The sequence below is a fragment of the Anabrus simplex genome, chromosome 8 (genome assembly GCF_040414725.1).
Source record: "Anabrus simplex isolate iqAnaSimp1 chromosome 8, ASM4041472v1, whole genome shotgun sequence".
NCBI classification, from domain to species: domain Eukaryota; kingdom Metazoa; phylum Arthropoda; class Insecta; order Orthoptera; family Tettigoniidae; genus Anabrus; species Anabrus simplex.
In genome coordinates, this window is record NC_090272.1 from 207,752,801 (window position 1) to 207,777,231 (window position 24,431).

The 24,431-nt window shown below is 42.1% G+C and overlaps 1 protein-coding gene across 1 annotated transcript in view; it reads right to left on the minus strand.

Moving 5' to 3' along the window:
• LOC136878701 (calpain-A) overlaps positions 1 to 24,431 on the minus strand; it is a 191,126-nt gene that overhangs the window by 34,516 nt on the left and 132,179 nt on the right. Inside the window, exons 3-5 of the mRNA XM_067152127.2 lie at positions 17,144 to 17,245; positions 5,338 to 5,484; positions 2,439 to 2,570 (exon numbers count right to left, since the gene is read on the minus strand). Coding sequence (XP_067008228.2) covers positions 2,439 to 2,570; positions 5,338 to 5,484; positions 17,144 to 17,245 — 381 coding nt within the window. The remainder of the gene's footprint in view (positions 1 to 2,438; positions 2,571 to 5,337; positions 5,485 to 17,143; positions 17,246 to 24,431) is intronic.

A 24,431-nucleotide genomic window follows, 5' to 3' on the forward strand; every position in this document is an offset into this window, starting at 1 on the left:
TTAGTCAAGGGTAAACCAAGTACTCCAGTTCCTAATAAAGGCACAGTTGTGAATTAGAATATCAACCTCACACCCATGGGCTTAGAGAATCTTATACAAAACAACCAAGTTATGAACGGCATTTTGAAAGTAATTCAGAATGGTTTTCTTTCGTGCATGTTTGAAATCTGTCATGAGAAAATAAAGAAGGAAACGGCCACAGAGCACTTCATTTCAGTTATCGCAGTCGAGACCATTGATATATCAACTACAGCACAATTAGTTATTGTACTACGCTACGTTCTTCCCAACAGTAAGCCAGTTGAAAGATTCTGGGGTTTCCTCTCACCCACTAGTAATGATGCTAAGACAATAGCAGAGTGTTTAAAATCTTCTTTGAGGAAAGTTGTAGATAACCCAGATAAGTTAATTTCACAAAATTAGATGGGGCAAATATAATGAATGGTCGCCGCTCAGGAGTGAAAGCTCTCATCAGGAAAGATGCCATTATGTTCACTATTATCCCCCATTCTTTGAACTTAGTCATGGCACAAGTGACAAGCCAGAATACAGATGTCCATGAATTTTTTGCAGATTTAAGTAGAATGCCCGGCATCTTTCATAACTCCCCTCAACGATCAGGTGTACTGAACGAAGTTGTTGGTAAAAGAGTACCTCATGCTTCATACACAAGGTGGAATTTGAAATCAAGGGCTGTTGAAGTAGTTTACGAGAACAAAGATGCCCTCATCAAATGCTTGAATCAACTGGAAACTACCTCTCGACAGCCTAACACCTTATCACAAGCAAGAGGTTTCAGGTGCAAAAGCAAAATTCAGAGCCATTGGAAGTCAAAGGAGCACCTTCAGGTTTTGAAGCTGCTATGAAAATGGTTCAGAAAAATAAAATTGACCACATCACTGATGAACATGATACACTGCCCCTGTCAGTGAGGGCTAATGCGTACCTCAAAATGAGTTGCGGCAAAGGAGATTTGTGACACGGTCGTTCTTCAAGCAAAAGAATGGTTTCAATACACAGACAGCGAACCTGTTTTAAGCTGAGAATTTTGGTAGCTTTGAGAAGCATTTTCCCACTCACTTTTTTACAAAGAGTGTGAAGCCTCTCCATTTCTCGAAAAATCAAAACTGAGAACCGAACTTGAAATATTATACGAGATATGATGTTTGGACTTTTTCTGGGGCTGTGACTTTGTTTCAGTTTCTTTTACGAAATATGTTGCAAAGGGTCTTTGACAAAAGCATAAAACTTTTAAATATAGTTATTACTATTCCCTTGACAACATCAGAAGCAGAAAAGTGCTTCTCAACCCTGAAGAGAATAAAGACTTATAGTAACGCTCTTGCGATGTTGTCAATTGAAAAGGACTTGGTTTGAGACTCCGTGGACGTAAACAAAGTAGTTATAGATGATGAATATTGAATTGAATAGGTTGAAAGTCGGTTTCAGTTGTAGACGAGTTTGCGTCCCTCAAGGAGCGCAGGGTGGAGGTTTTGTATAAGGTGTCTGCATAGGGGAAGTTGACTGTGAAACATTTCTACTATGAAAATGTTTTCATTCCTCCCCTGAAGGGGGAGGCGGGCCTCTTAGACGGCAATGCCATCTCTCAGGCCGGGAGATTTTTTATGGTAAAGGAGATGCTCGGAGAAGGTGAGGGTTTGGTGTCCGTGGCCTATACTAGGAACTGTCCCGGCATTCACCTTAATGCAGGAACATGGAAAACCATGGAAAACCATTCTCAGGACAGCCAACGGTTTGGGGCCAGCCATGAGGTACAGCCCTGTCTTATCTCCCGAACGCAGAGGCATAGAGCCACGGTAGAGCCGTGGCCGCCCCTCCTCTGCTCGGTTGGCTGATCGGAGTGCAGAGCTGTTGTACCACGGACCAGCCGTGGCCATTTGTGGGCCGAGACTCACTTTGCATCCACCGACGAAACATTTCTTATTTTGCATGAGGTAAATTTTGGCATGTATTGTCTGCTTCCCTCGCATTCAATCACACTTCCAGAGCTTCTATCATCTTATTTTAGGAGGTTGCAGCCCATGATGGTGGTGGCGAGGGGGCGCACAAAAATTCTTCCTTCTGTTGATCACCCAGTGACTGGATAATAATGTCCTGAATTGGGATTAACAAACATCCATCTTTTCAAAGTGCTGAAAAATCATCTAGGTGATCCAGAATGAGGGACTGACAATGAAGATTAGAAAGCTACCATGTCTTGACGTCAGATCCTTGGCGCTAAATTCTTCCATTTCGACATAAATGCGCTGATAAACAAATAAAACAGTTGCTTCAAAAATTATGGGGATTATGTGTAAAAAATCTTTGTATGTAGAAGATGCATAAAATTTACACAGTGGGAAGTCCCATTGCTCTCTTTAATGAATCTACCTCATAAAAGCAGCTTTATATAAGAGGTTGTCATCGAATACTGATACCTTCTCAATGAGATCTGGTCTGGTAGCTATTGAGGCACATGCCGACAAGAACCAGCAGTCACCAAGAATACCTTGCTTCACATCACTACGACTGATGCCATCCACGAACATTTGAGGATCCTCTGACAGCTCCTGTTGAAAAAAAAAAGGAAACCCATAATACAGTTACTAAAGAATTTACTGAATGGTAATAATAGAAATCAGTACATTGAAAAATGAGAAGTGGAAAATATCCAAAGGAAAGCAGCTCGAATTGTTCTGGGCAATTTCCAACAAAGGAGTGGTGTTATGAAAATGTTGCAAACTTTGGGCTGGAAAGACTTGGGAGTAGAGGATTCGATCCCGGGATCCCGGGATCCCGACCGCTTTTCAATCCCGTAGATATCGGGATTACGTTTTCGGGATCCCGGGATTTTCGGGATTGACAACATTTAAAAAAATGCAAAATAGACTGCGTGAAGCGTTATCTATGCGTCTTTTCGGTGTGTAAATGCCTGTTCTCGTTTAGCGCATGAGTTCATCCCGTATGTGCCTGAAAGTCTGACCACAATTGCGTGCATTGGTACATTACCTCTCCCGTGTGAGTGAGATGAGTGAGTGCCTTCTTGAAATTTGGCGTCAAAAAGGCGCTTTTAGCTTTTAATAATCCAGTGCAGTTGGAAGAGTCCGATTTCGAGCTCATCGATGAAATCATTAAAGTCTTGGCTCCAGTCAAATTAACTGTAGAAGCATTTTGTCGCACTGATGCGTATTTATTCACAACTGGTGCTGGTCTAAATTTTCTTTTTAAGCAGTTAAATGACAATAGTTCCGAGTTGGCTTCTAAATTCAAGATACATTTACAAAAGCGCATGAAAGATCGCCGAAGAAATGAGTTGAGTGGCGTATTATGCTACCTCCAAAATCCTCATAGTGACAATGTGGCGTTGGCGTTAGATGATGAAATAAAGCGTACATTTTCAAGTCTGAGCAAAGTCCTGATAAAAAACACATTGTTTCTTTAATTGAGAGATTAAATGGTAAAAAAAAAGACGAAGAGGAAGAACAAAATATGCAAGTCGAGCCTACAAATACAGAAAAAAGTGATTTGACGCTCACAGAAAAACTTCAGCTGGAAATAGAAAACAAGCATGAAAATTATGTCTCCTGAAGCATTAAATGAAAATGAATTTTTCAGAATTGTTAAGAAAGAAATGAAACTATACGAGTCTTCAAATTCTACTCGGAGCTATAACCTAGAGCAGGCTTATAAGTATTTACTAACGATTCCTCCAGCTTCCATCGAAACTGAACGCGCTTTCTCAGCAATTGCATATATGTGCAACAAATTGAGAAGCAGGTTTGGTGATGGGACACTGGACGCGTTGTTATTTCTCAGATCATATTTTTGCAATTCAAACTAGAATGTTGCTATTCAATTAGTTTTCTTTATATTTACTAGAAATGTGAAATATGACTGGTTAATGTTATTTTTGAATACTTTTCGCTAAGAAACTTTCTACCTACTTATTATGTTGTTACATGAAAGTCGTCTATTTAGTCTATGTTCAGAGAGATTGTTGTTAATTTCTAAAGTTTATTTGCATAGTTTGTTACATAAGGGTTTTTTAACTTTATGCAAGTTTAAAGAGATCTCACTGATTCTTGGAAAACAATAATTTTAACATAGAGACTGAGTGATTTTAAATCTGGTTAGTCTGACTCTAAGTCTGATTAGTTATAGTGATTAGATTAACTAGGTGTATACTGTAAAATATGTTTATTTTGTATAAATTTCGATTTTCTGATTAAACAGCTGATTTCTGTGAGAATATCTTGTTTTTTATTTGTAACTTTCAATCCCGGGATAATCCCGGGACTGACCAAGTGTAATCCCGAAATCCCGGGATTAGAAATAAGGGCCGGGATCGAATTCCCTACTTGGGAGCAAGGAGACGAGCTGCTCAATAAGCAGTATGTTCTGAGCTGTCAGTGGAGAGATGGCATGGAATGACATCAGTTAGGCAAATAAGCTTGAGTGGAGCTTTTAAAGGTAGGAACAATCATAATATCAGATAAAGTTAGTATTCAAGAGAACAGATTAGGGTAAATATTAATTTTCATGAAGAGGAATTAGGGAATGGAGTAATTTTTCAAGGGAAATGTTCAATAAATTTCCAAGTTCAAAAATACTAGGTAAACAATTGATAGGGAATCTGCCACCTGATAAACTGATCAATTGATAGATAGCACTCTTGCCCAGCAATGCTATAGAAATTAATAGACATTCCAACCCAAGGAAGTATCACTAGGATTACTTGATGGTCATATACCAGGAATAAATAAAAGACTTAATCATCTGCTGTGCATGGCATCAGGGAATATTTTCAAATAATACGATATGAATAATTTTAAGTCATGCAAAGTGCGTGGAACTGATATAAAAATTGTTTGGTGTAAAGAACAAAACTAAGGCATAAATGCAAACATGTCTATTTTACTGGTTTAAAAAATGTTGAACTGCTGAAAAGCAATAATTACTCCAAGTTGGTCGTCAATCTTCTGTGAAGAGAAGACATCAGCCAAAGAAGAAGGAAAATTTCAATATAAAATATTTTATCATGTTGTCTCGTTAAACTAGCTAGAGCGACGCATCAAGTCGGCTGTGTCCTCACCCAAGTGAAATAGTATTTTGAATACATTGTACCATGACAGGTCCAAATCCAGGATAGTACGCTTAATTTGGACAATTGCAAGCTGTCCACTTCATGACCGTATTGATGAGTTCAATCAACAAATTAATTTAATTAATTAATCGATTAGGTGGCATTTTAAATTAATTCGTTAATTTGGACAAGTTTCTATGAACTTAGTACAGAAAATATGATACTACACATACGTAAATTAACTGGGTACTTACATGAGGACGCAACCACACAATGGATTCCAGTTCTTCATCATCCGGATTAGTGTAACTGAGTGAAGTAGTATCTGCTGGGAAGTCTGGGTCCTCAAACAGTTGGCCCTCCTCTAGTTCCCCAAGAAGAGCCTCTGCTTCATCTTCTTCCTACCAAATAAGATTATGTAGGCTATACTTAATGCATACGAACATTTTTAAAAGATCTTCATTTCATAATTCCCGCAACTCGTAATGGTTTGTTCAGGGAATTCTAAACTGCAAGGCTCAAGAGCAATACTAAAATAACAATGGAGTGTGGCCTGCTGGTGCAGATCTTTGGAGTTGATGCCGTATAAGCGACCTGCAGATCTGTGAGGATGGGGCCCTATCTAATATGAAATCTAATGCAAAAAATATCACAAACACCCAACCCTCGAGTCATAGGAATTAACTAATGAAAGTTACAGTCCCCAATCTGGCCGGGAAAATAACCCATGGCCCCTTGAACCAAAGGCCATTATGCTAACCATTTCGCCATACAGCAGTGCTGACAATCCTTCTGTGACAGTCTGTATTGCTTGCTTGGTCCACACACACATTTAATGTTATTGGGTACATTATTCGTGCAGGATATTTAGATTATGCCATTGATGCTTTCACGTCCAGTACTTATAGACAAGATACTGTATAGGCTTTTGGACTTACGCCGTGTCAAGAAAATAAGGTGAAATTCTTTACGTTTCGCAGGGAACTGTGCTCTGCGTCATCAGAAGAAAATCCCGACTGTCCACGAGAAAGGCGTCTTAAACAATGACTCTTTAAATTTAGACGTTATAATAGAAGTGGAAATGGTACGTCCATTCGCCACCAGATGGCTCCCCAGACGTAGCACGGCGCTAGCGTTCGAAATGTTTTGAACATACCGTTTCCACTTCTATTTTAACATCTAAATTTCAAAAAGTCATTGTTTAAGAAGCCTTTCTTGTGGACAGTCGAGATTTTCTTCTGGTGACGCAGAGCACAGTTCTCTGTGAAATGTAAAGAATTTCACCTTATTTTCTTGACACAGCATAAGCCCAAAAGTCTATACAGTATCATGTCTATTTAGATGTTATCGGGCAAGTTGAACTGGTTATCACAGATAAGGCTTTCTGTGGATAAAGTTACACTGTGTTGAGTAATGAATATGTTACAGGATCCTGAGAGACTGTAAAAGTCCTCAGCAATGATGTGAAATGGACAACAAGACAATGGTATGATGGTAAACAGGGTGAAAAGTCAGATAATAAGTTTCACCAAGACTGAACAAGTGGCTGCACAGTTTGGATCATGTAGCTGTGAGCTTGCATTCAAGTGGTTGAAAGAGATTGAAAATGAAAAGAAACTGCAGCAGAAATGAGGCGGCTTTAAACAGAGAAATGAAATCGTATTCCAAAACTGTAAACCTCGTTGGGAGAAGTAATTCGACTGTGCAGAGTATAATTAAGTGATTCAAAGAAATGAACCTGCTAATAAACAAAGGAAGAGTAGGTCACCCACAAAAACTGACCACCAGGGAAACAAGGCATGTGATGCAAATGATCAAGAAGGACCCAAAATCTGCATTTGGTGGGATAGCTACTTTTGTTGCAGAACGGTTCGGAAAGCAAGTGTCTCCACGAGGAATAAAGCGTCTCATCAGTTGTGCGGGATATAGAGCTTGGGCACCCAGAATGAAGCCCTACATAGGCAAGAAGAATTAGAAGTGAAGATTAGAGTTCACAAAAACTTATGTAGGAAAGGACCTCGCTTTCTGGAACAGGGTCGTTTTCTTGGACGAAAGAAAATTCAACCTCTTCCATAACGATGGCCGTATTTTGGTTTGGAGGAGGCCCAATACTTCTCTTGACATCCAGAATCTTCAAGCTACTGTGAAGTATAGTGGAGGTGGTGTTAGTCTGGGGGTGTATGGCCGTATATTGTATCAGGGAATTAGTTTTCATTGAGGGAACTATGGGTAGATTTGATTATTTACATATTCTGAAAGAAAACTTGAAGAAGAGTATAGAGAAACTGGGTCTGGGAAACGATTACTACATTCAGCACACAGCAGAGACTGTCTGACTGTGGGTGCTATATAATATGCCCCACACCCTGAAAACTCCATACTGTCCTCCGATCACAATCCTATTGAGCACCCCTGGAGCGAACTGAAAAGAAAAGTGCAAAAACACCACATCTCTAGCAAATTTCAGCTAAAAGAATTGCTTCTGAAGGAATGGCATAATATTGGAGCAGAGACAACCAGAAATTTGGTCCTCAGTTTGAGCAAGAGACAGAGGGAAGTGATTCACAGATGAGGTAGATACACCAAGTAGTGAGGGACAGAATTCACTGTTGTTACGTCAGTGTATGAGTACTTTTGTCCAGCTTAAAACTCATGCTGAGAGAAGAAAACATTATTTTTTGTTTGAAGAACGTTAAAATTATTATCATTACTGTGTTCATACTTTCAAGTGATAAGTTATCTTCATGTAGGCCTATGTAAGAAGTACTTATATATTTGTTTTATGCTCAGAGTTCCACAAATACAAATTTTGGTTGTTTCTTAGTGGCTGTACGAATACTTAAGTCCATGTCTGTATCTGTCATAACAAGTTGAAGCAACTTTTGTATATCAACAGCTAGATCATGTTTCATACGTAGCATGAATTGAACATAGCAGTCCCCAGGTTCCAAAAGAAGCTTGTTTGAATACTGGTACATTATATTTTCTCCAGAAGTACTCGTCCGATTTTCAAAATAATCACGGCGTTGAATTTGTAATGTTTGTAGGTTTACGGTTATGTGTAGAAAACAGTGTTAGCACCATAATCTCAGATGATCGCCATGAAAAAGTACTGTAAGTCCTATTATGAGCCCCTGACTGAAAGTAAATACAGAATGTCGATATCTTGAACAGTTCACGAGTTAGGCCTACCAAGCGACCGCTGCTCAGTCCAAAGGCCTGCAGATTACGAGGTGTCGTGTGGTCAGCACAACGAATCCTCTAGGTCGTTATTCTTGGCTTTCTGAACCGGGGCCGCTATCTCGCCGTCAGATAGCTCCTCAATTCTAATCACGTAGGCTGAGTGGACCTCGAACCAGCCCTCAGGTCCCGGTAAAAATCCCTGACCTGGCCGGGAATCGAACCCGGGGCCTCCGGGTAAGAGGCAGGCACGCTACCCCTACACCACGGGGCCGGCGAGTTAGAGACAACTTAGCTGAATATTCCAAGATATTAGTTCACAAATTGTGAGTGACCCCGAGGATCCTGAATTCTAAATGAAAGCCAGATTATTAGAAAGATACATACTACTCTATAGAATAAAATTACCCATAACAATATTGTGAATAGCACAATTTAGAGTCTGTAAAAAGCCGTGGCCGCCTCTGTGGTGTAGTGGTTAGCGTGATTAGCTGCCACCCCCGGAGGTCCGGGTTCGATTCCCGGCTCTGCCACGAAATTTGAAAAGTGGTACGAGGGCTGGAACGGGGTCCACTCAGCCTCGGGAGGTCAACTGAGTAGAGGTGGGTTCGATTCCCACCTCAGCCATCCTCGAAGTGGTTTTCCGTGGTTTCCCACTTCACCTCCAGGCGAATGCCGGGATGGTACCTAACTTAAGGCCACGGCCGCTTCCTTCCCTCACCCTTGCCTATCCCTTCCAATCTTCCCATCCACCTACAAGGCCCCTGTTCACCATAGCAGGTGAGGCCGCCTGGGCGAGGTACTGGTCATACTCCTCAGTTGTATTCCCCGACCAAGAGTCTGAAGCTCCAGGACACTGCCCTTGAGGCGGTAGAGGTGGGATCCCTCGCTGAGTCCGAGGGAAAAGCCGAACCTGGAGAGTAAACAGATGATGATGATGATGATGATGATGATGAAAAAGCCGTGACCTACGTGTAGTAGAGATGGTGACTTAGGATGCTGACAGTCCTTTATGGTATTCAAAGATGGATCATTACTGCCTACTGGCCATGAGTACGTATTGCAAAGCACAAGTATACTTGCAAGACCGTAGGTCTGTAATGCCTTTGAGAATGACGCCAGAGGTACTCACGAAGCTTATGGGGGATGGGAAAGGCCCACGGAAAATAAACGGTGGTTTGTACGCGTGGATGATGATGGGGTGAAATGAGTACCTTCGGATGCAGGGCTGTTCTTCCGTCTGCTATATAAAAGAAAGAAAAAAGGCATCTCTGGTAGGCTACATGTGTTAGATTGACTGTGAAGTTGAACAGGTGATAGGGAAAAATGTACTACTGAGATTAAATATAATAAATACAATGAACCTCGATATCTCGAACCACCATTACTCGAATTTTCAGTATCTCGAAGTAACTTAAATTTCCCGGCCGTTCGTCCCATTCTTCATGTGTATTTATTTCTCTATTAGTCGAAATTCGGTTACACGAATTTCTCGAAGCAAGCATTTCCTCCTTCGAAGCAAAAAGAACTCTGTAACTCGAATTTTGTACAACATTAACTGTGCAATATGGAATTTGTCGTTTTTGAGACACAGTTAACAAGTAAAGAAAAGGTTATGGTGATGCTCGGAGCTAATATGACGGGAACGGAAAAATTAAAACTTCTAGTGATCGGAAAATCAGCGAAGTCTAACTGTTTCTCGGGTGTGAATTAATTACCGGTCACGTTCGAAAACATTATAAGTATCTAGGTGTTAATATAAGGAAAGATCTTCATTGGGGTAATCACATAAATGGGATTGTAAATAAAGGGTACAGATCTCTGCACATGGTTATGGGGGTATTTAGGGGTTGCAGTAAGGATCTAAAGGAGAGAGCATATAAGTCTCTGGTAAGACCCCAACTAGAGTATGGTTCCAGTGTATGGGATCCTCACCAGGATTACCTGATTCAAGAACTGGAAAAAATCCAAAGAAAAGCAGCTCGATTTGTTCTGGGTGATTTCCGACAAAAGAGTAGCGTTACAAAAATATTGCAAAGTTTGGGCTGGGAAGAATTGAGAGAAAGAAGGAGAGCTGCTCGACTGAGTGGTATGTTCCGAGCTGTCAGCGGAGAGATGGCGTGGAATGACATTAGTAGACGAATAAGTTTGAGTGGCATTTATAAAAGTAGGAAAGATCATAATATGAAGTAAAGTTGGAATTCAAGAGGACAAACTGGGGCAAATACTCATTTATAGGAAGGGGAGTTAGGGATTGGAATAACTTACCAAGGGAGATGTTCAATAAATTTCCAATTTCTTTGAAATCATTTAGGAAAAGGCTAGGAAACCAACAGATGGGGAATCTGCCACCTGGGCGACTGCCCTAAATGCAGATCAGCATTGATTGATTGATTGATTGATTGATTGATTGATTGATTGATGATTGATTGATTGATTGAACAACCCCCGAAATCGCGGATGACAAGCTCCATTTACGAATCTCGGCTGCGTGGTATTGGCGAGAAGTTTCAACGTGAAGGGAGGAAAATCCTCCTCTTCGTAGACAACTGCCCTTCTCATCCCAAGGTGCTCATTCAGGTGTTAAAGGCAGCGCACGTGGTCTTCTTGCCACCGAACTTAACGTCCAAACTACAGCTCATGGACCCAGGTGTGATTAAAAACTTGAAGCATTTCAATAACAAGAGGGCTGTTCAGAGAATTCTGAGAGGAATTGAATCCTCGGAATCATTAACGGGCATTAATCTCCTACAGTCGATAACAATGCTGAGTAAATCGTGGGCTGATGTGAAATAGGAAATAATTATAGACTGCTTCCGCAAAACAGGAATTTTGAAAGGTGACTCAGGAGCTTCAGAACATGAAGAGGAGGGAGTCACTCTTGTTCCTAAAGAATGGCAGGAGAATCAGCAGCTTGTTAAATTGCAAAGCTGATTTTGAGCTTACATAAATGTGGACTCTGACGTTATAGTGGTCGAACCTCCTACAGATACTGTCAACGCTGCAGAATAAGAAGAAGAAGAAGAAGAAGAAGAAGAAGAAGAAGAAGAAGAAGATTCCCAACAAGAAGAGTTGGAGCTGCCTTCTCCTGTACCTTTAGCAGAACAGGCGTTAAGTGCAGTGGCTATTCTTCGATCCTACATACACAGTCAGTCGAATGTAAACGACAGTGTTTTCACCGCAATAAATGTTGTTGAAATGTGTGTGGAAGAAAAAAAAGATAATAAAAATGAAATGGCGTATGGCTTTTAGTGCCGGGAGATCCCAGGATGGGTTCGGCTCGCCAGGTCCAGGTCTTTTGATTTGACTCCCGTAGGCGACCTGCGTGTCGTGATGAGGATGAAATGATGATGAAGACAACACATACACCCAGCCCCCGTGCCAATGATGGTTAAAATTCCCGACCCTGCTGGGAATCGAACCCGGGACCCGTGTGACCAAAGGCCAGCACTCTAACCATTTAGCCATGGAGCCGGACTGTGTGGAAGCAAAGAAGGTTTACGGTAAGAAAACAGAAGAGACTAACGGATTTTTTCTTCCTAAAGTTACCGTATTAACGGAGGTATGTTTCTTGTTTCACTGCTGTATGTACTGTATCCTGTCTTCTAAAAAGTTACTAGAATAAGGGTTATAGTTAAAGTGATGCCGTAAAAGAGAGTATGTATGTATATTGTTGAAATAGTGTATTCAATATAAACCCGTAGATACATAGGATTCAATTATGTGCTATACATACGGTGTTATCGAGCTCGATAGCTGCAGTCGCTTAAGTGCGGCCAGTATCCAGTATTCGGGAGATAATAGGTTCGAACCCCACTGTCGGCAGCCCTGAAAATGGTTTTCCGTGGTTTCCCATTTTCACACCAGGTAAATGCTGGGGCTGTACCTCAATTAAGGCCACGGCCGTTTCCTTCCCACTCCTAGCCCTTCCCTTTCCCCTCATTGCCATAAGACCTATCTGTGTCGGTGCGACGTAAAGCACAAAAAAAACCGGTGCTGTCTATATCTCGAAATTTCGATAACTCGAAGTAAACTTTAGCTCCCGAGGAGACTCGAGATATCGAGGTTCCATTATAATGCATGAACATGCATGGGAACTCCAACAACCTCATGAGGTTCCCATGCACGGGAGGGCTAACGTAGGGTGATGAATTCCCAACCTCATCATGAAACTGCATGTGATTTCGTTACACTGCCTCTGCAGTGTTTTACCAACAGGAAAATGTAATAACTAAACTATTATTGATCTGTTTGAAACAGCTGATCTCCGGCCGCAATCACGCTCTCTTACCAAACACGATAATGGATGGGGCATCGAACTCGGAAGAGCAGTTTACAATACGATCACCTTGGGAATATTGAGGTCATTGAGAGGTAGGGTTGCCAGCTGTCCCGTATAATATGGAATTTCCCGTATTTGAAAGTCTGAGGTACTGTCCCGTTTTAATAGCATACGGGACGCCTATCTCTTATTTTTTATTTTCATTTTTACACAACTCACTTCTGCCATAGTTAAAATTATGTATTTAAAGTAACTTGTATTTCAGTTCATCGTTCTTCATCTAGCGGTTCTGCACCATGATCGAAAGTCGAAACGTGTAGTAGGCGAGCGAGGGAAACGCTGGCACCGGCCCCAAACGCGGGACTCACGGGAGTGAGACACAGGGACATCTGGTTTATGTCACCGCAACATTTAACGAAACCCTTCAAATGCTTTTCAGCAGAAAATGTTGTGTTGTGGTGGGGGACAAGTAAGAGAGTTCATACTAAGTGTTAATAATGGGATTGGCTTTACGTCCCATTACCTACTTTTACGGTTTTCGGAGACGCTGAGGTGCCGCAATTTAGTCTCGCAGGAGTTCTTTTACGTGCCAGTAAATCTACCGATACGAGGCTGACGTATTTGAGCATCTTCAAATACCACTGCACTGAGCCAGGATTGATCCTGCCAAGGCGGGGTTAGAAGGTTAGTGCCTCAACCATCTGAGCCACTCAGCCAGGCATACTAGTGTTATAATATGTGATTCGCCGAAAGCAAAGAAGAAAATTCTTCACATTTATTTGAAAGTATGGAAATATCAATATAAGTGGATTGCGTCCGTTGACAGTAATTGTTTCAGGGAAAGATTTGTTACTTGTAATCGTTTTTTTTTTAAGCATGTTATAGATAGAGTTAATAGCTTTTGTAACGGTGAACGGAGGGGCAGATGAAGATGTGACCAGCCGTTAGAACAAAGCTAAGGGTGCGTTCGTAACACTCCGTCCCATATGGATGTCTAAAGAACTCAGTATGAGAACAAAACTGCGGATCTTCAATAGCAATGTTAAGTCTGTGCTGCTTTATGCATGTGAAACCTGCAAAGTGGCCAAATCTTTGACACGGAAGATGCAGACATTTGTGAACAAATGCCTTAGAAACATCTTAGGGATATACTGGCCAGAAGTGGTGTCAGATGAGGAACTGAGGAAGAGAACGCGCTAATTACCGATTGAACAGCAGATTAAGAAAATAAATTGGCAGTGGATTGGCCATACAATGCGTAGACCTGATGACAGCACAGCAAAACAAGCTCTCGAGTGGAATCCCCTGGGACAGAGGAATAGAGGAAGATCTAAGATGACATGGAGGACATCAGTAGAGGTAGAGAAGGAGCACCTTGAGTATACATGGGGAAAGCTGAAACACATGGCACATCACAGAACCAGATGGCAAAACCTTGCTCGGCCCTATGCTCCTCAACGGGAGTTTAAGGAATTAAGTCAAGTCTAAAATAACAAAGGAGTAAAGAGACGAACAGCTTGACTAAGTGTAACGTTCCAAGTTGTCAGTAGAGAGATGGCTTGACATGACATTAAAGTCTAAAATAACAAGGAGTAAAGAGACGAACAGCTTGACTAAGCGTAACGTTCCAAGTTGTCAGTAGAGAGGTGGCTTGACATGACATTAAAGTCTAAAATAACAAAGGAGTAAAGAGACGAACAGTTTGACTAAGCGTAACGTTCCAAGTTGTCAGTAGAGAGATGGCTTGACATGACATTAGCAGATGAATAGCTTGAGTGGAACTTCCGAAAGTAGTAATTCAAGAGGACAAATTAGGGTAAATACTTGTTTGTAGGAAGAGGAATTAGAGGTTAGAATAATATACCAAAGGAGATATTTGACAATTTTCTAACTTCTTTTATATCATATAAGAAAATACTAGGTAAATAACCGATAAGGAATCTGCCTCCGGAGCGACAGCCTTAAATGCAGACCAGTAGCGATTGACTGAAAAAAAAAAAAAAGATTACGAAGGGAATAAATAAATGAATAAATGAATACGCTTCTCTCCCAGTCACGGATGACCTCCAGCTGGGAAGAACGTATTTGTTTAATATAATCTAAATTATTACATGAGTTAATTTCGAAAGTACTACTAAATACCAAAGACATTCCAATTCCTGAAATGTTACAATGATGTTTGAAATACATATTATACAACCTTATTTATCTATATAAATAAAATCGTAACGATCGTGTGTCTGTACATTGACTATTTTGGTAAAATTTCCGTACAGTTATCAGTTTCAGGTGTAATAATGACCATCTGCATTTTTTTTGCTTCGGTGTTTGTTTGTCTATAACTCGAAAACTACTGCATATATTTCTACCAAAATTCATATTTAGAACCCACTTGTCCTTGGGTAGGTTTTAGGGCCAATATTGTTTCTAAATCCCTGAACTGACTGGGAGTTTATACGAAACCGAAATCGTGATTTTGCACCCGCACAGAATACACACAGCCAAACTTAATGGTAATCAATTTCTAAAGATTTTTTTCTCATGTGCGTCATTTCGATACGAGCATTAATAAGGGAGATATCATTAACGGACCGGTTTTCGGTACAAGTCCCACCGCACTTAACTCAAGAGCGGGTACTGTAAAGCGTATTTCTTATAACTTGAAAACTACTGGAGATATTTTTGGCATTAGGCATAGTGTTCTTGCTATTATAATGGAAACTCACCAGCTCGGTGTGACTGTCATTAAGGAAAGGGACCTGTCATTATAATGATAACAGCACAACTCAATTTTGATTGGCAGTAGTGAAGGTGCCTGATTTTATAATAAAAACTCAACTGTAATCTGTCTGGAAGTAGGAAAGGGCGCCTGCCATTGTAACGAAAACTCCCAAAATCGATTGTGACCGCGCAGTAAGTAATGGAACCTCCAAATATAACGAAAACTTTCTTACTCTATTGTGAATGGCAGTAGGAAAGTGAGTCTGCCGTTATCATCACAACTCTGCAACTCACACTTTATATTGGAAACAACGTATGAGAACCTCCCCGTACTGTTTCTGGATAACGCTAAGTGGCATGCAAATTAAAAAATCTTATTCACTGTATGTACAGTAATTTACTTCGATATCGCTATACAATGTTATACCGTAGCGAAGCACGGGTACATTTGCTAGTACAACATGTGAATGGATGAAGACAATAAACAGAGTCCCCCACTCCCCCGGTCACGGATGACAACCAACCGGGAGAAAGACCTTCCACCCATCGCAATCATTGCTATCACATGCCTCTCTTGTTTTGTTCGTTTAAAAGAATACCAAATTTATTCCAGCTAACAAACTGTTGCAGCACATGATTAAACTATAATTTACTGCTACAGTACATATTCTCTGTCCGTTAGACATATCTTTGAAAGTGTCCGACTCGTTGGCTAAACGGTCAGCGTACTGGCCTTCGGTTCAGAGGGTCCCGGGTTCGATTCCCGGCCAGGTCTGGGATTTTAACCTTAATTGGTTAATTCCAGTGGCACGGGAACTGGGTGTATTTGTTGTCTTCATCATCATTTCATCCTCATCACGACACGCAGGTCGCCTACTGGAGTCAAATAGAAAGACCTGCATCTGGCGAGCCGAACCCGTCCTGGGATATCCCGGCACTAAAAGCCATACGACATTTCATTTCATCTTTGAAAGTTAGACAACCTTATACTTTTGAGGTATTTCCTGTATATTAACTATCTAATCCAAGGTACTTCTCCTTAAGAAGGGAAATGATGAACAATAGTGTCTTTGCTGCTGAATTAGCATTCTGCTACCACAATATTCGACATAATCTAAGCTATAAGGCGTGATCAAATAGCTTCCGTTTGAGGGCGTTGCTGGAAGGAACATTCAACGTAGCGTGATTCCGATGCGGGTGTTTAAGCATGGGCATGCAGGCAAAGGGATTACTGTAGTGTGCCAAGATTTATGCGTGAAATGCGGCCACATGACCTATAGCGACATTATTACCAAATGCGTCCAAACAGGACCAACGCGCTGTTATTCTGTTCTTGGCTGCCGAAGGACAATCACCGGTGGTCATCCATCGGAGAGTGAAGGCTCTGTGTGGGGCAGAATGTATGTCGAAAACCACCGTTGTGGAATGCTGCACCAAGTTTCGTGGGGTCGCGCTTCGACATAAGACGCCGGTCGATCTGGGAGACCAGCATCTTCCATTACGAACAACAAGTGGGTGGTGGATGAGGCGATTAGGGCTGACTGGTGCATAACCATTCGTGCAATGGATCTTGACATCAGCTTCGGTAGCGTCGACGCTTCCCGTCGGATGAGGATATGCAGCAGGCAGTTACGGACTTCTTCATGCAGCAGGACACGCACGGTGTTTTATCAGACGGGGATCTTCAACCTGGTGCGTCGGTCCCTCAGTGCTCACGGCGATTTTGCCTGATTGGCATCCCGATTCAGGACTGTGCGGCCGTCGAACGGAAATGTTTTGATCGCCCCTTATATAATAGTGTGCCATAACCTGTCCCTTATTGGCATTTCAAAAACCTGACAACCCTACTGAGGATCTCCCAGAGGAAGAGTACTCACCAGAATGCCCAGCTTGCCGTCTATGAAATCTCCTTCTGGTAGCTGACCCGGTCGTGACTCCTTGGGTTCAGGGCTGTCCACAAATACGTCAACCACGTCATCCTGAAACAGCAGACAGTAGATTTAATTAGAATATTTTTAATAACTTATCCCGTATGCATAAAGCAAACAAAAGTGACACACATACACAGACCTCCGGGTTTGATTCCCATCCGGGTCGGTGATTTTAACAACGCCTGGTTATCACCTCTAGCTCGAGAAAATGGGTGTTTGTGTTCGTCTTAAAACACACCTTCACTTACATACAACACATCACACAACAAATAGGTGATGATGGTGGTGATGCTTGTGTTTTAAAGGGGCCTAACATTTAGGTCATCGGCCCCTAATGGTACGAAATGAGACGAAATGGAATGACAAATTAAAAGTCCAAAAATCCTCCACTGACCAGAATTCAAAACGTGAGGACGAAGGATGAATGGATGGATATGAATTTAAAACAATCAGTGGATCCGACCCGCAATGTCTCACATTCACAGAAACTGATGTGAAATAATAGTATTACTGACCAAGGGACTGCGTCTATAGCATAATACTGAATCGATGATGCTTTTAGTCTAATGAGGTCCAAAATCTAAGTCATCGGCCCGTCATAATGGTACTTATCGCTAGGAAAGTAGAACCATGGTGTTTGTCAAGTTGCAGTACTAATCAAAAGTAGCGTAGACTCGCGGTATTCCACACATTATGGTACTACTCACAGGTAATGAAATTCGCACACATAATACAAACCTATGATGTTTCAGACATTGCGGCGCCATTTACAGGCAACGTAAACCTATGATGTTCATCACGGAAGTGTACTAACCACAGGGACTCGCGCTATCCCGTGGTGTTCCTCATATAGTGGGTACTAATCATAGGCAAGCCAGAACCATGGCGTCGCTCATCCCATGGTGTCACTCATATAGTGGTACTAATCAAAGGTACTGTAAAAGCCGGCAACGTACTCTTTTGCTACTAATCACAAACCTATTTAATACCTAACACAGTGGTACTACGCGCAAATAAAAGTGACCCATGGTGTTCCCCGCGTGGTGGTACTAATCACAAGTAGTTTCATGGTTTTAATACAATCATCCCTTTGCCGCCCCTTTGAGTCGCCTCTTACGACAGGCAGGGGTGGGTGTATTCTTCGTCTGCGTCCCCCACCCACAGGGGGTTGTGTGTTTGGTTCGCAAGAGCTATTTTATTTCGCTCAAGTTCGCCGGCAAGCCGGTGAGGACCCCTCCTATCCGCCACCTGGGATGCGCCACGTGGGAGTATCACCTCTCCCCCTGCTACGCCAGCGTAGTAGGTTCGTGGACCACAAATAGGGAGTCCATCCCTCCACATAGGGTTGCTGTCAGGAAGTGCATCCGGCCGTAAAACTGGGCTAAATCCACTCAATTTGACGACTCCGATGACACTAGGTACGCGTGCGACGGAGGAGCTGGAGAAAAAAGAAAGAAACATTCCGAGAAAAATACTGGGACCAAGAAGAGGACGTCAAGGATAGGAACGAAGATCAAGGGACGAGCTGTACCGCAACATGAGGACGACCTTCGAAGACATAAAACTCAAAGAGCAAGATTATCTGGACTTGTGATAAGGATACACATGGAGAGAATGGAGAATGGGAAAGACGGGGATCATGTTGGTTGTCGAACTCCGGAAGGACTGGATTGAGATGGGGATCAAGAAGGAAGTGACAGGGAACTGGAGAAACAAATACACACCACCAAATATGCCAGAGCTCAATAACAGAGAAAGGTATATAAGAATAAGATAGAGAAGCACCAGTGGGGGAGATAAGAGAAGAGGATACCGAAAATATCAGCTGAAGAACGGGAGCGAAGGAGAGTGAGTATGAAGAGGTTCCGGAAGAAGAAGAAGAAAGGGACGACCCCTCAGACTTGGAGAGAGGTCAGGAAGAACAAGAAGGAGATTTTTAATAATTGAAACTACAATTAATTACAACCCGAGTATCACCTTTTGGATATACCGCAGGTATACAGTATCGAGAATTATGATGTTTGCGTATCAAACCAAAACCAAACCCCCGAAGGGCCATGACCTACCAAGCAACCGCTGCTCAACCCGAAGGCCTGCAGATTACGAGGTGTCGTGTGGTCTGCACGACGGATTCTCCCGGCCGTTATTCTTGGGTTTCTAGACTGGGGCCGCCATTTCACCGTCGGATAGCTCTTCAACTGTAATCACGTAGGTTGAGTGGACCTCGAACCAGCCCTCAGATGCTGGTAAACACCCCTGACTTGGCCGGGAATCGAAACCGGGGCCTCCGGGTAAGAGGCAGGCACGCTACACCTACACCGCGGGGCGGCGTATCATGTTTGCGTATGAAAGACATAAATGGATTTGTTGAGTTAGTCTGATACCGTATCTCGTTGACTTACGGTCTGGTATATTTCCTGCGGCTCCTGTTTCTATTTCTTCAAAGACGCAGTACTTTTGCATCTGTCCTTTGGCACAGGCCAGAATAAAATGTAGCTCCCACTGAAATCTGTGGTGGTGATGGTGGTGGTAGTGATTATTCTTTTAACAGGAAGTACAACTGAGTAACCATCTTCCATTAACACCACTCTCCGAGTTCGATAGCTGCAGTCGCTTAAGTGAGGTCAGTATCCAGTATTCGGGACATAGTGGGTTCGAACCCCCTTTCGGCAGCGGTGTGTTCCGTGGTTTCCCATTTTCATACCAGGCAAATGCTGTGGCTGTGCCTCAATTAAGGCCACGTTCGCTTCCTTCCCACTCCTAGCCCTTTTCTGTCCCATCGTCGCCATAAGACCTATCTGTATCGGTGCGACGTAAAGAAACTTGTAAAAGAATTTAACAGCACTCAGAGGGAACACTGAAAGAGGACCAACACTTCGCAAAATTAAGGTATTTGCCAAAGAAAGACTAGGGCTACGTAGGGCGTGAAAGACTCCCTAGGCCTCCCATTCGTAATGTCGCCGGGGTCGAGAAAAACAAAACAAAACAAGAGTTGCCAAGGGGGCTCTTCAATTGGGGGCGTGGGTTGTCGACCACGGGGCCCTTAGCTGAGTCCTGGAATTGCTTCCTCTTACATGTGCCAGGCTCATCACTTTCATCTATCTTACCCGATCTCCCGTTGTCAACTCTTGTTCTTTTCCGACCCGGACGGTATTAGTGCATTCCAGGCCTAGGGAGCCTTTCATTTTCACGCCTTCCGTCGCCCTTGTCTTTCTCTGGCCGATACCTTCATTTTTCGAAATGTCGGATCCCATCCATTTTTGTTAATAAAGGATGGTTGCCTAGTAGTCTTCCTCTTAGAACAATAATCACCACCACCACCACCACCACCTGAAAGACTCTCTGCGTAGTGTTGTGATGGAAGAGTTGCGAGAATCATAGGGGAATAACCAGTCCTGGGGTGAAGGTAATTAACCGTTTACGATTAAAATCCGTGATTCGGCCGGGAATCGAACCCACGGCCAACACTCTCGGTATATTATTATTTTTTATTATTATTTTGAGTTGCACAATCTTGACTTGTAAAGCAAAAAGGCTGTCTAATACGTGAATATCAGGCTGGTTTCATAAAAGGAAGATCATATGTAAAACAAATTCTTCATCTCAGAACCAACTTACAAATAACTTACGTAAAACCAGACAAGTAGTGACCGTTTTTGTGAACTTCAAAAATCATATGAATCTTTAAATAGACAAATACTTTTTGATATGCTGGAAGAATTTGGTGTAAATAGGAAAACAAGAAATTTACCAGCCACTGACTGACACCACCTCGAAAGTTAAGTTCCTAGGTGAAATTTCTGAACATTTTGACATTAAGACAGGAGTCAGACAAGGAGATGGGTTATCTCCATTATTGTTCAATCTTGTGCTAGAGAAAGTAGTCCGAACCTGGCAAAATGAAACAAAAGTGATTAATATCGGCAAGCCAGTTAAAGATAAAAGTTCATGACAAATGTTTAGGCTTCGCAATAATAATAAACGTATGGCCTCAGCTACCGTGTGCTGACATTTCAATTTGACGCCATCTGGCTGGCTGCTCGTCAGTTTCGACGTTCCGTTTTACTCTAGGTCCACTAGATGGCAGACCGAGTAAACCGAAACTCTCTTGGGCGTCTATGGCTGGGATTTAATGAATTTTGTCGGGTAAACACCAAATGTGTCACCAGAGATCTTTTACATGCCGACATCGTACGACAAGGAGTGTCTAATGGACTTTTTTCCGCCCTTCAAAAATCCGACTACCTCTGCCGGGTTTGAACCCGCTATCTTGGGATCCGGAGGCCGTCACTCTACCAACTAATCCACAGACGCAGCTGTAGCCTTCGCAGATCCAACAATAGGCAAGAGCATTTCAGTCCCTGGAAAAATTTCATGCAATTGCATCTAAAACTGGACTCCAAATCTCATATGAGAAAATACGATACATGGAAGGATCTCCTTGATACGTAGACAAACAACCTCTGGTAAAACCCCTCAGTTAATTGCACAAATTTAATTATTTTAATGAAGAAAAATTGTCAAAATTTGTGGCTTTAAGCTGATTTTTGAATAACAGATTGCATTTTGAAAGCTTTAATTCTATTACACACACTGAGGGAGTGGTCGCGTGGTTTGCGGCACGTAGCTGTCAGCTTGCATTCGGGAGATGATGGGATCGAATTCCACTGTCGGCAGCCCTGAAGTAGGTTTTCCGTGGTTTCCGATTTTCGCACGAGGCAAATGCTGGGGATGAATCTTAATTAAGGCCACGGTAGCTTCCTTCCCACTCCTAGCCATTTCCTATCCTATCGTCGCCTGGTGGCAAAACTTGGAACTAATTATTTTTGTGACATAATTCGCGAGCGCATTGCTTATTTAGCATATCCACGAAATTTCAGACTCCTACATCATTACAGCTCGTCCTGTGCCGCGCTGAACACCATCAGTTTAATTATATGGACACCTGGTACATACATAATTATACATACATGATTATTCAAATGTAGTGCTAAGAGTTTGCCTGCTGCCATTTCATGATGGATACAGTACTTTTGTATCCATCTCTTGGCACAGGCCAGAGTAAAGTGTAGCTTCCACCGAAGTCCCAGTCTCATCCATGGCTGTGACAATATGGAAGCTGCTGGGGGTATGGGTGGTGCTGAGTAATGACATTCAGAGCACGACTAGTGCATCTGAATGTTATGAAAGGTGTTGCTCATAGGGTCAGTCGTGCTGCAATAGCACTTTCTGACCCAGTGAGGAAAGCAATGGCAAACTACCTCACTCATCGTCTTGCCTAGTACGCCTCATTTCGGTGCTGCCATTGGTTTTTGCGGTTTCCTTATAACCACATAACCTTTGGTGGTGCTATTTGAGGATCCAAACAGCCTCTGGGCTGATGACCTAACAGACAGACAGTGCTAAGAGACAGGCACAACTTCGGAAGTTTCGGGCCTTTTTGGACGTAAACATTCACAAAGTTCTGCATCCGCCCCAGGCTAGATGACTTTCGTTACTAGCTCTGTTGTTGCCAGAAATGTGGAACAATGGGGTGCCTTATGTTTGTTCTTCGATTAAAAATATTTTCAGGAACGGTTCTTTGCTGTGGAGGAAGTACATCTTTTCGTTTCAAATACTTAGGCGAAATCATCCAACCATCCGGATTAAATATTAAAGCAAACAAAGATAGGATTTCTTCTAAATTACAAAAAGCTATACAATCACATAGAACAGGTACAACAAGAAATCAATATCTCGGAATGCTAAATTAGAACACTATAACACGGTAATCAAGCCTGAAGCACTATGCGCATCAGAAACCTTGATCACTGGAGGCAGATCATTAACTAAACATTAATTAGAAAACCAAGAAAGGAAAATCTTTACGTCTCGTGAGTTATATCAGAATTCTGAGAAAATATCAGACACTATTAGCAAAACAGATTGGAATTTTATGACTATGTTCAAAGAATGGGCAATGAAAGAGTTACTAATAAGAGATTTAATTCTGCTTCCCCCTTTGAGTGGGGGCGTAGAATAACACCCACGGTATCTCCTGCCTGTCGTAAGAGGCGACTACAAGGGGCCTCAGGGGCTCTGAACTTGGGAGCGTGGGTTGGTGACCACAGAGCCCTCAGTTGAGTCCTGGCATTGCTTCCACTTACTTGTGCCAGGCTCCTCACTTTCATCTATCCTATCCGACCTCCCTTGGTCAACTCTTGTCCTTTCCAGACCCCGACAGTATCACGTATGGAGGCCTAGGGAGTCTTTCGTTTTCGTGCCCTTCGTGGCCCTTGTCTTCCTTTGGCCGATACCTCCATTTTTCGAAGTGTCGGACCCCTTCCATTTCTTCTCTTTGATTAGTGTTATATAGAGGATGGTTGCCTAGTTGTACTTCCTCTTAAAACAATAATCACCATCACCCCCTTAATTCTGCTTCCTCACTAAAAGTAACGAATTATTGGATAATTGAAATTAAAGAAAAAACTTTCAAGAATTCAGCATAACAGACGAAATTATAGGGGACAGGTCTAACTTTAGAACGTTGGTGAACAAACATCATTTTGCTGAAAAACCCAAGATGAGAACCACCACAGCATGAACGGAAGAACGGAAGAAAAACACAGAGGGGGTGAAGAGATTCTGGGACGAAAAGAAAGAAAAGAAAAGAAAAGAAAAGAAAAGAAAAGAAAAGAAAAGAAAAGAAAAGAAAAATAAAATAAAATAAAAGAAAAGAAAGCAAATTCTGGGTGATTTCCGACAAAAGAGTAGCGTTACAAAAATGTTGCAATGTTTGGGTTGGGAAGAATTGAGAGAAAGAAGAGCTGCTCGACTAAGTGGTATGTTCCGAGCTGTCAGCGGAGAGATGGCTGGAATGACATTAGTAGACGAATAGGTTTGAATGGCGTCTATAAAAGGAGGAAAGATCACAATATGAAGATAAAGTTGGAATTCAAGAGGACAAACTGGGGCAAATATTCATTTATAGGAAGGGAAGTTAGGGATTGGAATAACTTACCAAGGGAGATGTTCAATAAATTTCCAATTTCTTTGAAATCATTTCGGAAAAGGCTAGGAAAGCAACAGATAGGGAATCTGCCACCTGGGCGACTGCCCTAAATGCAGATCAGTATTGATTGATTGATTGATTGATTGATTGATTGATTGATTGATTGATTGATTGATTGATTGATTGATTGATTGATTGATTGATTGAGAATGACAAATTCATCTGCTAAACAAGTTCAATCGC